This window comes from Lepus europaeus, chromosome 1 (genome assembly GCF_033115175.1).
Source record: "Lepus europaeus isolate LE1 chromosome 1, mLepTim1.pri, whole genome shotgun sequence".
Classification (NCBI taxonomy): Eukaryota; Metazoa; Chordata; class Mammalia; order Lagomorpha; family Leporidae; genus Lepus; species Lepus europaeus.
In genome coordinates, this window is record NC_084827.1 from 141795224 (window position 1) to 141812573 (window position 17350).

General features: G+C 38.1%; 1 protein-coding gene across 1 annotated transcript in view; it reads left to right on the forward strand.

Annotated features, from left to right (window-relative positions):
- PLCL1 (phospholipase C like 1 (inactive)) overlaps window positions 1-14878 on the forward strand; it is an 86366-nt gene extending 71488 nt beyond the window's left edge. Inside the window, exon 5 of the mRNA XM_062201298.1 lies at window positions 13585-14878. Within this exon, the coding sequence (XP_062057282.1) occupies window positions 13585-13767 (183 nt within the window). The 3' untranslated portion in view covers window positions 13768-14878. The remainder of the gene's footprint in view (window positions 1-13584) is intronic.
- The last annotated feature ends 2472 nt before the right edge of the window (window positions 14879-17350 follow it).

Here is a 17350-nt window from a genome sequence, read left to right on the forward strand (position 1 = left end):
GGAGTTGGGTAGGAAGTAGAGCAGTGGAGCAGCCAGGCATGGACTGGCACCTGTATGGGATGCTGTTGCTGAGGCCATGGCTTTTAACCCACTGTGCCACAGGGGTGACCCCCCACCTTTTCTGTACAGAGTTAGGAGCACAGTGATACTTCCTACTCTACCATCCCTCCCACCCATGCTCCTACCCTCCCTCCTCCTTCCCTTCTTCTTCTTTCTTTTAATATTTACAATCACATATTTGCAGTTTATTTTATAATCCTAAGCTTAACTATATAAAGAATTCAACAAACAAGAAGACAAAAAAAAAAAAAAAAACACCCACTGTTCCTCAAAAGTAGAGACAAGGGCTGTAAACAATCATCAAATCTTAAAATGTCAATTTTGTTCATGTACATTACATTTTTTGTACTCTATTAGTTACCACAAATCAGGGGAAACATATGGTATTTGTCTTTTTGGGACTGACTTATTTCACTAAGTATAATGGTTATTAAACATGTAGTCTGCTGCATTTTTCAATTTTATATGGATTGTTTGCCATTAAATTATCTTAAACTCTCTTTAAAATGTCTTCCATGCTCTACAAATTATTCTTCCTTAAAAACTAGATTCCCAGCTACTACAAAGACTTATTTATGTTCTGTTTCATAATCTTCAGAAATGTTTAATATGTTTAAAACATTTATTTATTTGAAAGGTAGAGCAACAGATAGACAGAGGGAGGAGGTGGTGGGGGGGAGAGACTTTCCACTTGCAGGTTCATTCCCCAATGACCACAGCAGGTAACATGTCTGGGAAGCCGGGAGTTAAGAATTCCATCGTGGTCTCCCACATGGTGGCAGGATCCAAGTACTTGGGGTATCTTCTGATGCCTTCTCAGACACTTTAGCAGGGAGCTGTACGAAAGCTGAGTAGCTCAGACTTGAACCAGCACTCTGATTAGGGATGCCAGTGTTCTTGGTGGTTTAACCCACTGCACCACAACACTAGAAAATTTAGAAAATTTTGATTAGCTGGAGTTTATTACCAATTATAAAATATATCAGTCACAAAACTTTTTAAAAATTATATAAAATTACATAATATAATGGTTTTGTTAATCACGCCTAATGTAATTCCCTTTCCTTTTCTACAAAATGATATGGATTAATTACATTAATTAATTATAACTAATTAATAATGAAGATTTGAAAAAACAGTGCTTCGTGTGTTTTGGGCAGAGAGTGTCTGAACAATAGTGCACAAAGCACCATGGAGCTGTTAAAGAACTACTATACAACTGTTCATCCATATTTCTTGAGTGTTTATAGAGTAAAAATTCAACTCTTTTGGTGGCAAGTAGAGTACTCTTAAAATATTCTTGCCAAGGTGTTGAAAAATAATAAATATGAGTGTTGCTAACTCAATGCAATAGAAACTTGTATTTTTTGTGCAATTAAAATATTTTATACATAATTTCCAAATGGCTATACCTGTCATCCCTATAACTTAAACATCTTGGATACATTCCCTAAATAATCAGGCTTCCATTTTAGAGAGCAAGAATCCCAGGACATCTTTAATTAATTTAACCTAATATTGCGAACACAACAATGTGCCAGAAATGATAACATCAAAAGAAATACATCTGTTTTGACATAAAAATGGTTTTGTGATCTGCTATGTTAATTTCTCAAGTGGAGGACATTGTAACAGTTATTTCTGCTTCTTCAGAGGAAGGCATTTGACCTCTTTGAATGATTCAGATTTCCCAAAGGCATGAAATTTGATCTAGCAAGGTGGTGGCTACGCACAGCCCTCCACAGTATGGTCTGCCCAATGGTAGCCGGGACAACCGATGAGACACCACCGTGGTGTCCACAGCCAAATTTTACTGCAGAGCCAGCCCTGGTGATTCTCACTGGGGGCGTGGAATGGACCAGGGAAAGAATATCAGGGAAATCAACCTGTTGTTTAGTGTGTGCTCAGAGATACCCATACGTGTTGGCCTGGAGAGAGAGCCGCATTTATTTATGTGTGTAACTGTGTATACATGAGGATCTTTTCCATTCCCAGAGTCTCAATTAGCTGTTTTAAATATTTGTGGTATGCTCTGAGCAGCCCACTCATTTCCTTCACATGTGACGAGAACTCTAGTCTGATGCTCTGCTTTTTCATGCACTGGTATTACAAGGGATAGTACAGTTCATGGGAAAAATAGCTGGAAAAGGGCCATGGTTGTCTTTTGTGAGCTCCTCTGCCAAGTTGAAACTAAAATTATTTTCAGACACTGGAGGACAACTGCATTTCCTGGTAGGAATAGGAATAACAAAAATCTTAAATGTGTTTTGATAAATTTTAAAGCATGTAAAATAATAGATCACTTATATTTAGAATTCCAGTCTCTTTTAAATATTCAGTAAATGTTAGCTACTATCTAGTGTGATGATAGTATGTTATTGTAAGAAATTCACTAATTTTTATCTAAATAGTGGTACTATGGTACAACAGCCTGATTTACAATCTTAGTTACATCAGGTAGTTTCTGATTTTAAAAAATATATTTTAATTGCAGTTTAATGTTGCTGGAAGGATTTGATAAGAGATACTTAATGTTTACTTTTAAAATGTTCATTAATCATCACTAATTCTTGTACTCACAAATTTCTAAGATGATCTTTCTGTGGTTTTCCATGATTCTAAGTGGTACTTTTTTTAAGATTTTATTTATTTATTTGAGAGGTAGAGTTACAAACGGTGGCAGGAAGAAAGAAAGGTCTTTCATCTGCTGGTTCACTCTCCAAATGGCTGCAACAGCCAGAGCTGGGGTGATCCGAAACCACGAGCTAGGAGCTTCTTCCAGGTCTCCCACGTGGGTGCAGGAACCTAAGGACTTAAGCCATCTTCTACTGCTTTCCCAGGCCATAGCACAGAGATGGATCGGAAGAGGAGCAGCCAGGACCAGAACCAGTACCCATAGGGGATGCCAGCGTGGGAGGCAGAGGATTAACCTACTGTACTGGCCCTCCAAGTGTTACTTTCTAAATGTGTTAGGATTTCCTGGAATCTCACATTCAGGAGCCAAACAACCATGGAGGCCGAATGCTGGCCATGGCTCTTGGGACTGAGTCAGTCTGTTCATCCCATCAGCATCAGTGTGCATCAGTCTGTTACTCTTACTTTCCTTTGAGTTAAAGCAGCCCTTCTCTGGGAAAGATGTTTGGAGCAGTCTGATTCCAGTTACCTGTTAACATGCACTTTGGGAGGTGATAGCTCAAATACTTGGGACCCTGCCATTTATGTGAGAAACCCAGATGGAGTTCCTGACTCCTGGCTGTGGCCTGGCCCAGCCCTGGCTATTGCTGACACTAGGGGAGTGAACCAGTGACTAGAAGCTGGCTCTGTGTCTGTCTCTCCAGCTTCCTAATAAGTAGAAGTAAATAAAAATGTTTAAAAAGCAGTCCTCATTTTTGTTTTCCTGAAGCACCCCTTATGATTGCTAGTATAGAACTGCCACAGCAGCTTAACATTTCTTTCAAATTGAGTGTTCAGTGGTCAAGTTGTCCATCAATTTTACATTCCATTCCACAGCAATCCCAGACTTATTCTAGCATACAAGGGATGTTTCACTTCATATGCACTAATCAAATGAATCCTCCTGGGCTTTTCTCTCTATCCGTCCTCCCTTCAGACTTCTGTTTGAGAAGAGAATTAAAGCATAGCCTTCAGAATACTCTGCTAAAATACTCCTAAATGCACACTGTACAGTGCCTAGTACTTTTAAATATCTTAGCTGATCTGAATACCCAATTCATCTTGGAGGGAATGATGCATAGGACAGAAATGTTTGAAGGGAGGAGATCTTGTGTAAGCTGGATCGTTAAGAAGAGTTTAGGGGAGATTTGATAGAGGAGAAAGGGAGGGAAGGGGAGGGAGATTGCACTGGATTGTAAGAAGAAGCTGCTGCATAGAAAACAGGAAAAACTCAGCATTGTAAGGAATGCCAGAATGCGAGTTGTTAATAGTCAACTTCACTCTAGAATTTGCCTCGAAGGAATATTTTCTGGTTCTGGAGCCTTAATTGAGAGCACCCAAAGAGAGACAGTATGGGATTCCTTGAACCACAGAACAGAAAGATGAACTTTATTGCTTTTAAAAAAAGCTTAGTTTTTCACTTTTGCTTCCTTTATTAATTACTAGTTGAATTTCTGATCTTGCTAATTTTTTTTCTGCCTGTATTGTGCAGCCAGCACTTGTCTCCTGGGTTATCAGGGGATGATGTAGTCATGTTCTTGTGCACTGGTACAAACTGTTTTCTCCAACTGGCCATTGTTTTCCAGAGAATCTGGCTTCTATTTACCAGGACTGGCACGGTCTGGCATTGAAGTTTGGATGCCACCTCTCAGAACCCATGAGATGACATTCTGGCTGATTAAAATAGGCCTCAGAGGCTGCTGTGAAAAAGGGGGTTTAAGAGCATGATGTATCAATGGTGTCAAGGTTTAAGTTATTATCTGTCTCATTGTTATCTTCCAACTAGGAAAGAGGTCAGTTTTGCTTTTGATATGCATTTAAAATGCTTGATGATAATTTCAAAGCTAAATGAATAGGGAACTCTTAAAAGTAACGCTCTGAAAATGGATATGGTATAGTCTCATTGTTAACACAGCTTGCTTTTAAAGGAATCTTTCTGTTTGTGAAAACAGTAGCAAGATGTATATCTGTAAAATATCTCAGATGCATTTTAAACGAATTAGTCACATTTATATTAAAATATACACAGTATGAAAATGTTTATTATAGTAGTAGACAATGTTAATTGCTTTCCAGATCACCTTATATCATTTAATTGAAATAGCTTCTGAACATATTTTCTCAACATTTTAAATCTTAGAACCATGAGCGAGGTCAAAGGCTTTTTATTTTCACAAGAGAAAGTGGCCCAGAGAGCAGCTGGTAGGAGATACGGTAACTGTTGCTGCTACCAGGTCTCCTTCCTGACTCTAGACTCCACGTCTAAGTTCTGTCAGGCTGTGTCAAGTGGATACCAGCTTTCTTCTTACCTGTGCTGTTGCCATTGGTAACAATGAGGAGAAGGATTTAATATGCTTTAAGGAGAGGGTATGATTTGCCTTTGTGGGATGCCATATCATTTAGTGGTAAAGGAACCCACTGCTGGAGTTTAAACTGCAGCTCTTCCGCCCGGCAACTATGTGGCTTTCAGGAAAGGTTGTGTTTATTCATCAGTAAATTGAGAGTAAGAAAAACAGTGTAGTGACAACTGAATGAGTATATATATATATATATATATATATATATATATATATACATATATATATATACACACACACACACATATATATACATATACTTACACACACACACACATATCAGAAGGCAAATAATCACCCAGACTAACCACATTATACGTTGCATTATTATTAAGAACTGTATTTTTCAAAGTGGGTATGACCTTACTTTTCCATTTCAGAGTGGACTCATTCATCATATCTATACTGTTAAGAACAAACATCCCAACTCTACTGCTGTAGTGAATATTTTTCCCTTAGAACATACTTTCTCACTGATAATCTTCAGTACCCAATCTCTAGACTTAGACTAGTTTATAAACATGTTGTGTGGAATAGAGCACTGGACCAGGAGGCCAATGACCGGAACTCTAGTTCAGCTCAGTCATTGACTGGCTGTGACCTTGGGCCGCAGTTTAACCTCCTAGGCAGGCTCAACGTTGTTTCTCCTCATGAGAATGTTAAACTGATTCCATGAGTGAGGTATGAGAAGTGTACTTTAAAACAAACATTAGCAAAACCCAATTATTCATCCCATGTAGTTAAAGGCTTGTATTAGAAGGACTTATCTATTAATACATAGGGTGCAATTGCCAAGTACATGAGATGTTCTAAGATGTTTTCAGGGAGAGCGGCAAGATGGCAGAATAGGAAAGTAGCACATTGGTAGTTCGGCAAGACACAGGTTCATAAAAGTGGAGATACTACAGGGTCAAGGAAGAGTAGGGGAAGAAACAGCAGAGGAAACTCTTCCAGAACTAGTGATTCACAGTGGACCTGCGTGGAGAGCGTGGGAGCCCAAGTTCGGGACACCAGCGGCAGAATCAACACACCAGCGCTGGAACGCGAGGTGAGCCGAACCTCAATAGCCCGAGATACCAGCGGGCAAGCGGAAAGAGGAGGCTAGAGGGAACGAGGCTTGAAACTCCGTGGGGAAAAGTTCACCAGGCTAACTAGAAGAGAGAGAGGGAAAAAAAAAAAAGTGACCGATACGGACATGAGTTTCTCTCTCTCCACTCACCCCTCAAAGGCGAGCAAGACAAAGAGCAGGCGCCATTTTGGACATAGGTCATAAGCAGGTCGACCTCAGGCCTGCACCGACCCTGAGCCGAGCAGAAAAACCTGACTCTGGGGGGAGGGGTGAAATAACAGAAGATTAGCATCTAACTTGGCAACCCAGTGGGAGACTGCAGGAGAATTGGAGCCCACACTGAGGGCAGCAGAGATTCCCTGTGTGGTCCTTGGGAAAGAGCTTCTGATCTCTGGCTCCTGTGGGTATATCATTTGCCTGCTAACTACCTCCAATTACGTTCAGCTGTGCGGAATTACTTCCCTTTTGAATCAAAAAAAAAAAAAAAAAAGAAAGAGAGATTTACCACGCCTAACCTGGGAGTGTCATCTTTGACACACCCTCAACCCTGAGGAATCAAACACAGCTCTCAGGCCACACTCATCTCAAGCCTCTAAGGCTCCACCGAAAGCAGACAGTCCACTTAATATAGAGCCATAGTGTAACAAGAAAAAACACCACAGTGAAGAAACCAAATATCCCCAACATGCCAAACAACAAACGCAAAAACCGAGGTAACAAGAACAAGGAAGACACTATGATGCCCCCAGATGAAAAAGACACCCAATTCAAGATAATGAAGATGATGAGATAGAAGAAATGCAAGAAGCAGATCTCAAAAAATTGATAAGAACATTAAGAAGTTCTCAAAAACAAATTCTTGAACTACAGAAATCTTTAATGGACAAGATAGAAAATCTCTCTCGTGAAAATGAAATCTTAAGGAGGAATCAAAATGAAATGAAACAACTAGTGGAACAAGAAACTGTGATAGTGACGAGAAATCATAATGAAATGAAGAATTCAATAGATCAAATGACAAACACATTAGAGAGCCTTAAAAACAGAATGGGCGAAGCAGAAGAGAGAATATCAGACTTAGAAGACAGAGAACAGGAGAGGAAACAGGCAAACCAAAGAAAAGAAGAAGAAATTAGAAATCTAAAAAATATTGTCGGGAATCTACAGGATACTATTAAAAAACCTAACATTCGGGTTCTAGGAGTTCCTGAAGGCATGGAGAGGGAGAAAGGATTAGAAGGCATTTTCAGTGAGATACTAGCAGAAAATTTCCCAGGTTTGGAGAAGGACAGAGGCATCTTAGTACAGGAAGCTTATAGAACCCCTAATAAACATGACCAAAAGAGATCCTCACCACAACACGTTGTAATCAAACTCACCACAGTGAAACATAAAGAAAAGATTCTAAAAGGTGCAAGAGAGAAACGTCAGATTACTCTTAGAGGATCTCCAATTAGACTCACAGCAGACTTCTCATCAGAAACCCTACAAGCTAGAAGGGAATGGCGAGACATAGCCCAGGTACTAAGAGAGAAAAACTGCCAGCCCAGAATATTATATCCTGCAAAGCTCTCATTTGTGAATGAAGGTGAAATTAAGACTTTTCATAGCAAACAAAAACTGAAAGAATTTGTTGCCACTCATCCTGCCCTGCAAAAGATGCTTAAAGATGTGTTACACACAGAAACACAGAAACATGGTCACCAATATGAAAGAAGGTAAAGGAAGGAAACCTCACAGCAAAAGATCACAGGAAGCTCAGTTTCTCTTTGACATAGAATTAAACTCTGATGCTCTGTTAAAGCAATGTGTTAAAGTAATCTATTATGTTCTCTTGATGTCTGTTAAATTCTAATTGTTCAAAAACAGCTGAATTTTTATTAAGAGCTATGGGTTATTTAAATATGTGCTTATTTTCAAAGATTTGAATAATCACCTTGTAACAATGATCAAATTTGGTCTATGTTATGTCATGATTTTAAGGAATCTTATTTCAACCAGATATTTTGGATTTTGAGCCTTCTTGGCATTCTTGACAGGCATTCAAAAAATCAAAGTTTCAAACAAGCTGGTCTCTAAAATTTCCAGTAAATCCTGGACTTTGGTTTTTCCAGTTTGGGCCCAACTGAAAAAATCGAAGGACCTATATCTCTCATCTTATAGAGACACCAACTAATCAGGCTATTTGGATTATATTAGAAGTACTGTCAAGATGTGATGTGGTACCAGACTTTAAGTTTCTATAATGGAAAATGCTATTAATACAAATGTTTGAGAATTAAAAAGTCTAATGATCTTGTGTTACTAGACATGATAGTTATCTTAATGAGAAAGCCCCAGAGGCCTAAAGGATTAAATACTTGTAAAATCCTACAGGTGCTTTCCAAAATACTGTGAAGTAAGCAAGTGCCTCTTGTTGGTTGATGAGTTTATAATTTTAAACATGGCAACTTAAAGTCTTTTGTCATCCACAGTTATATATGATTTGCTGCTCATAAAACTAAAGCATTGTTGGTTCTGTGTTTAGCTGTCCTCCTATAGGTTCCTATGGACTTTTTCCAGCCAATTCTATTGTATTCAGTACTTAGGGATGGCTCTGTAAACAGATGAAGCCAATAATGTATTAACAGTACAAACTGAGAGAAAGTATGGTTAACTGAGGTTACTAAAAAGAAAAAGCAATTCAAATCAATTGGCAATCTACAAAAAGAGTTAAAGATTTTAAAAGCTATTATTAAAATTGCTATATTGGTCTATTATGCTATGTTATATGTGTGTACATATTGTATGTCCACATGGGGAAATTTTATTAAGAGTTTTATTTTAAATGGCTTATAGATAAGATTGTCCATAAATTTAAGCTGCTAAAATCAATCAAAGATACATTTTAATTTGTGGGACCTGAATCTGTGTATCATATGTTTTAAACTTGTTGGTAGAAAGAAACTAAAAACATTTTATATGGTTGTGCTTAAGTTTACTGATTAAACAAACTACACCATGTTAGATATTTAAGAGGTGTTTTCAAATACATGATTCTTAAAATTTAGAGAAGGCATTGGACCTTCTGGTAAATGTTTTCTTAAGTTGTTATCTAGTGGTTGAAACGGTTTGCTAAGTATTCATGTGATATTGCTATTGTTAGCAAGTGGTCTAGGACTTGCTCCCTCAATTCTCTATTCTAAACCCAACTTGTTCTTTCATTTCTCTATTCTCTTCAAGGTAGGAAACTAATTCTATTATGAAGGAATCTGTAGGACGCACAATTTAATCTTTAGACCTTATAAAAGAGATGGCTAACATTTTTCTGTAATAGCATAGCCAAAATAAGAACTTAAATAATAATCTCATAGCTAGATTCACTTCACCATCAGCCAAGTATACAGTAAGTAGAAAAAACCTCCCTTTCAGACCAAAGGGAAAGAAAGTTTTAAAGTGAGAATATAATTTTCCTCATGGGCATTGTCTACCTTAGAAAAACTACTACAGAACATGCCTGTGACTATAGACTTGTAGTTCAGGCCACCGAAGATTAGAGGTGGGACATGGACACTCCCTTGACTTGCATCCTCTGGTCTGCTTTAACACAAACCAGGAGGAAAAGAAAGCTCGGCATCAGAAGCAATGGGTGGCAGGCCTATTAATGGCTGATCTGTACAGTGATCTGCCCTCAAGGAGACCCAACAGGCCAGTCTACTGCAGTGGCTTTCAATGTGGTAAGCCTGGGCTTCAGCAGAAGTCAGCTTGTGAAGAGCCCTGGCAGCTCTGCCAAGAGTTGGATCACTGGAAATGGACCTGCCCTGGAGTCGAAGGATGCCCAGGGCAGAGCCACAGATCTTATTGGCTCTAAGCTGAAAAGCCCTTCACTCAGCCCAACTTCCAAAGTGACCACTGTAGCTGAGGGGACGGCCAAGTAGGGTCAGCAACATTGCAGGCAGAACTGTAAATTTCTTGTTAGAGATGCCCCCTGCCTTTACCTGGCCAGCTCTCCTCCCAGGTCAGCCAAGTAATGAAAGTCAACAGAGTGCCTTCCCCTAGGAGGTTCACACCTCCCTTAGGATATTCCCCATGTGAAGAGATAGATAGGTCTGGGCCTCTTAACTTACAAGGCCTAAAGCCCACCAGATTATAATCAAGCCCCTTCTGTCAGGTTCTATTTGCCTCTCAATCAGAAAACTTAATTGTAGCTTAGACAGCACCTTTCTTAGCTCCTCTAATAAAGACTCTGTCCTTTGTTCTAGACCTTGACTAGGGCACTTGGGCCTCATTCCTTTGTAATCATAACCTCTACTCTACCACCAATGGCTCTACTCCCAACCTGTGTGTATTGATGGTCCTCTTCCCCACTTAATGCTGTATAATTGTTCAAACCTGGTAAATGCCACTCTTAGGATCATTGGTTACTATCCTCACTCTGTCTTTTATGACCTTGTCTAAATATGATCAGAGTCGGCAAACTTGGAAGGCTTCCATAGCCCTGGCAACTCATGACGACAGCCTAGGATGGTTACTGGCGCCATAAACTAGAGTGTCAATTTGTTGGGTCAACAACAGGAGCCACTGTGCACTTGCTCCTCATGTGGGATCTCTGTCCTTAATGTACTGTACATTTTGATTTAATGCTATAACTAGTACTCAAACAGTATGTTTCACTTTGTGTTTCTATGTGGGTGCAAACCGTTGAAATCTTTATACTAAATTGATCTTCTGTATATAAAGAGAATTGAAAATGAATCTTGATGTGAATGGAAGGGGAGAGGGAGTGGGAGAGGGGAGGGTTGCGGGTGGGAGGGAAGTTATGGGAGGGGGAAGCCATTGTAATCCATAAGCTGTACACTGGAAATTTATATTCACTAAATAAAAGTTAAAAAAAAAATCTCCGAGCTAATTTTACTAAACCTTTAATGAAGCAATAACGAGGCTGGCACTGGGGAAAAAAAATATGTTTTCAAATACATGTTTTCTCATGTACTCTAATGAAAAATGATGTATCAAGTTAAAGAGATACAGTGGAGCATCATGGATGACCTTGCATAAAATAGGTGTCATAGCCTTCCTCTGAGCTGCTGCACTGTGGAAGATTGTGCCATCCATCAGCATGATGCCTTTACCCTCCCATCTTTTCTGTCCCTGTTTCAGTCACATACTTGGGTACTGCCTTGGGAATGCAGAGGAGAGAGAGAAGGGAAGCTCTTTTGTCTGTACACGACATGTTCTTGCTTCTCCATACTTAGTTCTTCAGCACCTGAGCTAGCAGAACTGCATGCACTTGATCATTGTAATAATGAACTCAAACAAGAACCAACATATTGGAAAAAATCGAAGACACTACTGTAATTTTTTTTTTGACAGGCAGAGTGGATAGTAAGAGAGAGAGAGAGACAGAGAGAAAGGTCTTCCTTTTTGCCATTGGTTCACCCTCCAATGGCTGCTGCAGCCGGCGCATCGCGCTGATTCGAAGCCAGGAGCCAGGTGCTTCCTCCTGGTCTCCCATGTGGGTGCAGGGCCCAAGCACTTGGGCCATCCTCCACTGCCTTCCCGGGCCATAGCAGAGAGCTGGCCTGGAAGAGGGGCAACCGGGATAGAATCCGGCGCCCCAACTGGGACTAGAACCCGGTGTGCCGGCACCGCAAGGTGGAGGATGAGCCTGTTAAGCCACGGCGCCGGCCGACACTACTGTCATTGACAGCTAATGTGTTCCTGTGTTTCTCATTCACTTTTTTTTTAATTGACATGCTAAGTCTCTGGAGGCTACATTAGCCATATGGGGGACATTGTCCTCAGCATGATGTAAAATACAGAAGGAATGTGGATAACTAATAATTTACTAATAATTTATTGATAGGCAGATTTCAAGAATTATCCAATATATTAAAAACCAGCATAAGGTTGTGTGATTTATTTTATAGAAGATGATTGGCTTTGTAAGCTCCTATACACTGGGGGGTGATTTAATTTTCAATTATTTAAGGAAAATTTTCTTCATTATTGTGTTTACCCAAGTCTAGGAATGCTAGAGCTGGGTTGGGTAGGAATTGCAGCAGTATGTAGTCTCAGAGCGTGGTGATGGGTTGGTTGCCCTCAGTACACAAAGGAAAGGGTTCCAGAAGTCAGGAACACAGCATTGTGGCACAGCATGTTAACCTGCCACTTGGGTTCCTGGTTTCCTGTATCAGAGCACTGGTTTGAATCCTGGCTGCTACGCTTCCCATCCAGTACCCTGCCACCCATATGGGAGACCCAGATGGAGGTTCCTGGCTTTGGTGAGCCCCAGCCCCAGCTATTCTGACCATTTGATGACTGAACTAGTGGATTGAAGATCTCTTTCTGTCTGTCTCACCTTTGCTGTAATTCTTCTTTTAAAATAAATTAAATGAATCTTAAAAGAAGAAGTAGAAGAAGAAGTGGGAAAAGAGTGTTTCTTACTACAAGAATCCCAATGGGCAGCCAGCAACCACAGAGCCAGTTGGCAAGACTCAGGTTGAAGGTCTTGATTTTAAGAGCTGAGTCCCACATTTTATTTATCCACTCACCAGCTGATAGACACTTAGGTTCTTTCCATGTCTTGGTTATTGTGAGAAGTGCTGCAGTAAACGTGGCAGTGCAGCTGTCTCTGACAAAGTGATTTCATTTCCCTTGGCTACGTAACCAGTAGTGGGATTGCTGGATCATATAGTTGTGCTTTTTTTTAGTTTTTTGATGAACTGCCACACTGTCTTCTACAACGACTGTATTAATTTACATTACCAGGTTTTCCTTCTTTCCACATCCTTATCAGCACTTGCTATCTTTTGTGTTTTTGATGCCCTCCGGACATAAAAAATTTGTCATTTGGACGGAAGTACAGGTCGTTATGTTTAGTGAAACTAGCCAAGCACAGAAAGACATGATCTCATGCATCTGTGGAATCTGAACAATGTGAACTCCTAGAAGTGGAAAGCACAATCCTGATGGAGGAGGGCAGGGTAAGGGAGGGAACTGGAAGATTATTTAAAAGTTACTAAGTTCCAGTTAGATGTGAATAAGAAGTTCTGGTCTTCTGTTGCACAGTAGAGTGACTATAGGTATGATAACATATTACATATTTTTCTTTAAAAGGATAGAATAAAATATTTTTAATGTTTTTACTGTAAAAGAATGATAAATGTTTGAGGAGGTAGGTTTATTGTGTTTTTGTGTGGTGGATACACGTATACAAACATCACATAATACCTTACAAAATGTATAATTTTTGTGTGTCAATAAAAAGCAAAGTCTCTCAGTACTGCTAGGAAAGATCCTTGATTTAAACCCTGAAAAAGTGAACTTGCAGGTCTGGGTCCATTTCTTCATTCAGCAATATCACTAAGGATGTAGAGCAACAACACTCAGGATAAGCCTGGCTCATAACTTTCTTCTTTGCTGTTTACTTCTACCTGTTTTTAGGGCCAAGGAGATCTATTGAAGAATGCCAAGAATGAAGCTATAGAAAACATGAAGCAGATCCAGCTGGCGTGCCAGTCCTGTGGACTGAGTAAAGGCCCCAGCAGTGGGGCTGAGACCAAGAGCAAGCGTAGCCTGGAAGCGATTGAGGAGAAGGAAAGTGGCGATGAGAATGGAAAGCTGTGACCCTGGGCAGTATTGGCACATTCACCAAAACCTCTTGTTGAGGACTCTGGTTTCTCAGTCTTGCTTTCTTTCTTTAAATTTTTTAGAAACTCACATAAAGATGCTCTGTATGGAGTATTGGACATAAACAGATATTTTCACAATGTCAGTATTTTAATGCAGTTAATTTATCTAAGTTAAAACCTTTATTAGCAGTATTTTCAAGTCTTAGATGTATGTGTGTGTGTATACACTTGTGTGAATTGTGGAAGTGTGTGTGTGAGAGAGAGAGAGAGAGAGAGTGAGAGAGCGAGCGAGAGATCCTGTTAAAATCTATTCTGTGTTGCGTTATTCATTTAGTAAGTTATTCCTTTATATTATCATTTTGGAAGAAATTTGTTAATCTGAAATTCTAAAGAGCACTTAATGTAAGCTGTTGCTGTATTTAGTTTTACTTCTCTGCCTTTGTCCTTTAATTAGAGATCTTAGCATAGCGTATTATTGAAGGAAGTCAAATTTATCAAAGCATAGATGTTTTGATAGATTAGATATAGATTAGAAAAATTTCTGAGAATCACAGTAGAAATAAAAGTTACTAAAAGATGGAACAAATGATCAGAATTTCTGAAAACATTGGTGAAGTCATTTCTTCAGTGACCTCTTTAAAATATTTATTTTAAAAAATCAATTTTTAGGAAGTTTTCTGGAGCCATTTACCAAATATGATTTTAGTGGAAAAGCTGATCATAAATAAATGTGTACCCACTCTGTGTAGTACTCTGACACATACTGAAAACTCTGTATCAGTAGGATTTTGATATAATGATATTCAAATTATGTGATTTCAAGATTTGTAGGAGGGCCTTATTTTCCCAAACTGGGATCCTACCATTCATTTTCTACAAAAGACAGGTGAAGCTAAAAGGTTTTGGATTGGATTGGATATAATTTAGGGGATTAAATTGAAATTTAAATAAGACAGATTGAAACAACACCATAACATCATGTTGAGCTGGTATAAATTTTGTGGGTCAGGTAACATCTTTGTGATGATTTATAAACTAATTGTGTGATATAATTTTAACACATACAGGAAAATGCTCATCAAATGAAGTAGATTACTAATTAGGGTATGTTTATAATTACATCTAGATAATTTTTTACCCTAATGTCCTCATAAAGTACTTGAGTGTAATGTTTGTTACCTCCAACAGAACTAAATGTTCTATGGTTATAAAGAATATATTTATTTAAAACATTGCTTTTATTTTGAAAAGCTTCATAATTAATTTTATTAACAAATATACTAATTTGGGAGAATGTAGAGAAGATAAATGTAGAAATTTTGCAAATATAAACATCTTCTATAGCTACTGTGTTATTTCTGACTTCTTAACACTATCATGTTCATGTTGCACATTACTGAAAGAGTAAAGATATGAAAAAACACTTCATTGTTCTCATTTATTATGAATTAATTAAAAAGGATAATGAAAATCAGAAACATCTATCAGAAGTATCTTAAAGAGTGCTATGGTTTTGAATATACTCTGAGTATGTCTGCCAAGAGTTCATGTGTTACAGGCTTGATCCTTAGTATGGCTTTGTTGGGATGGAGTGTGCACTTTTAGTTGGGGCCTAATGAAAGTTTCTTAGATCATTGAGTTAGTGGTTGTGAGAATGATCCCAGCCCCTGAATCAGTCTGGTTTCCTGTTTGACATTATAATCTCTTCTACCCTCATGTGCTCCCCTCATTGTGTTGCCATGAGATCCTCCACAGAGCCAAGCCAGAGCAGGTGCCACACCATTGAACTTCCAAACTGTGAGCTAAACATGCCTCTTTTTCTTTATATGGATTACCTCAGGTATTTCATTAGAATAACGCAAAATGGACTAATACAAAGGGTATGCTAGTTCCATGGACCAGATGTGATGAACTACTCCATGGGTTAAAACAATACATGAGGAGGAAGTATCTTAATTCATTTAAGGCAATTTTCCAATGATATACAATGCCCTGGACAACTTCCTTGCCCTCTATTATACTTAACCTGTTGGTAGAAGCAATAGCAAAATCCAAATATCTAAGCCCGTTAGCATGAAAAAGAGGTGAGGTAGACAAAAATAAACCAAGCCTTACATCAACAAATTGCTTGGTTTTATTTATAGATGTCTTCATTTCATGATTTCCACTTAGACAAATCCATACCTTCACCAGTGACATGGATAATTGGGAGGAGATGATAAAGGATAGAAAATTCTCTTTTTGTTTTTCAAAGAAAATGTATACATGTTTTTTATTTCAGTATAAAATCCCATCTTTGGAAATAGCTTACCTACTTACATATTGTCTTCCATAATGGTTGTACTAGTTTACATTCTCACCAGCAATATATCAAGGTACTTTTTCTCCAGCATTTGTTAATTTTTGATTTTTGATTGATAACCATTGTAAATAAGGTGAAACCTCATTGTGGTTTTTGTTTATGTTTCCACGTCGATTTGTTCTAGAGATCCACTAACATTTAGGGTCCACTCAAATATTCTTGAAAGCATGAGAGAGAAACTACTTTTCTGATGCTACTGCTGGCAAAGTGTTGTCCTTCATTCTCTGTTCCATTTCATTGGGTATCATTATCATTGCTAGTTATGGAGTGCAACATGCAATGGAGAGGAGCTTTAGAATTGGAGAGTGGAGAGATTGCAAAGAAAAAGGCCCCTCTGATGGTCTTGACTCTGTATAGAAGAGTAAAAAAAATAAGCATGCCTTTTGCTCTTTATGGTTCCACTGTATTATTTGATTCTACAGGTATATATATTCTTTCTAGACTTGAATTTCAATAGCAAAAGCTCCCTTCTATCTATTTGGTCTTTGATGATACTAGAAAAGTAGTGTTTTATATATTAATTTTATTTTTATTTATTCACTTTTGTGTCACCTAGGGGATTTGAGGCAGAGATGATAGATTTTATCCCCAACATGTTACAAATGATAAAACCCAAGGCTGTGGAGATAATAAAATAGAATTGATTTTGAACTCAGATCTGTTTGTTTTTATGTGCATGGGTATTTGGTGATTTTCATTTTAAATTTATTCTCAAAATTTTAAGCCAGACTGTTAACTTTTTCTTTTATAGCCATAAAATACAGAATGTTATCTTTTGTGAAAATAAACTATTTTCATTGTAAAAATATAAAATAGATAAATATAGTAAAAGAAATTAAAACATATTGATTTATATCTCTTCACTGTTTAGAGTTTTAAATTTATGTGTAGATATGCTTTAATTTTTAACAAAAATGAGCTCTTATTTTTCTTTTAAAATATATTTGTATAAAGAGAACAGATTTCATATATCTCATATATAAGACTTTAAGCACATAATGATACTTCCGACCCATCCTCTTTCCCTCCATTCCTCACTCCTTCCTCCTTCCTTTTTTATTATAATTTTTGTGATAATGTATTTTAAATTTACTTTATGCTCTCAAGCTAAATTCTCCATTAAATAAAGAATTCAACAAGTAGAAAGTAAAAAGAGCACTGTTCTGTAGGTGTATAGACAAGGGCTATAAATGATAATCAAACTTTAAGATGTTAA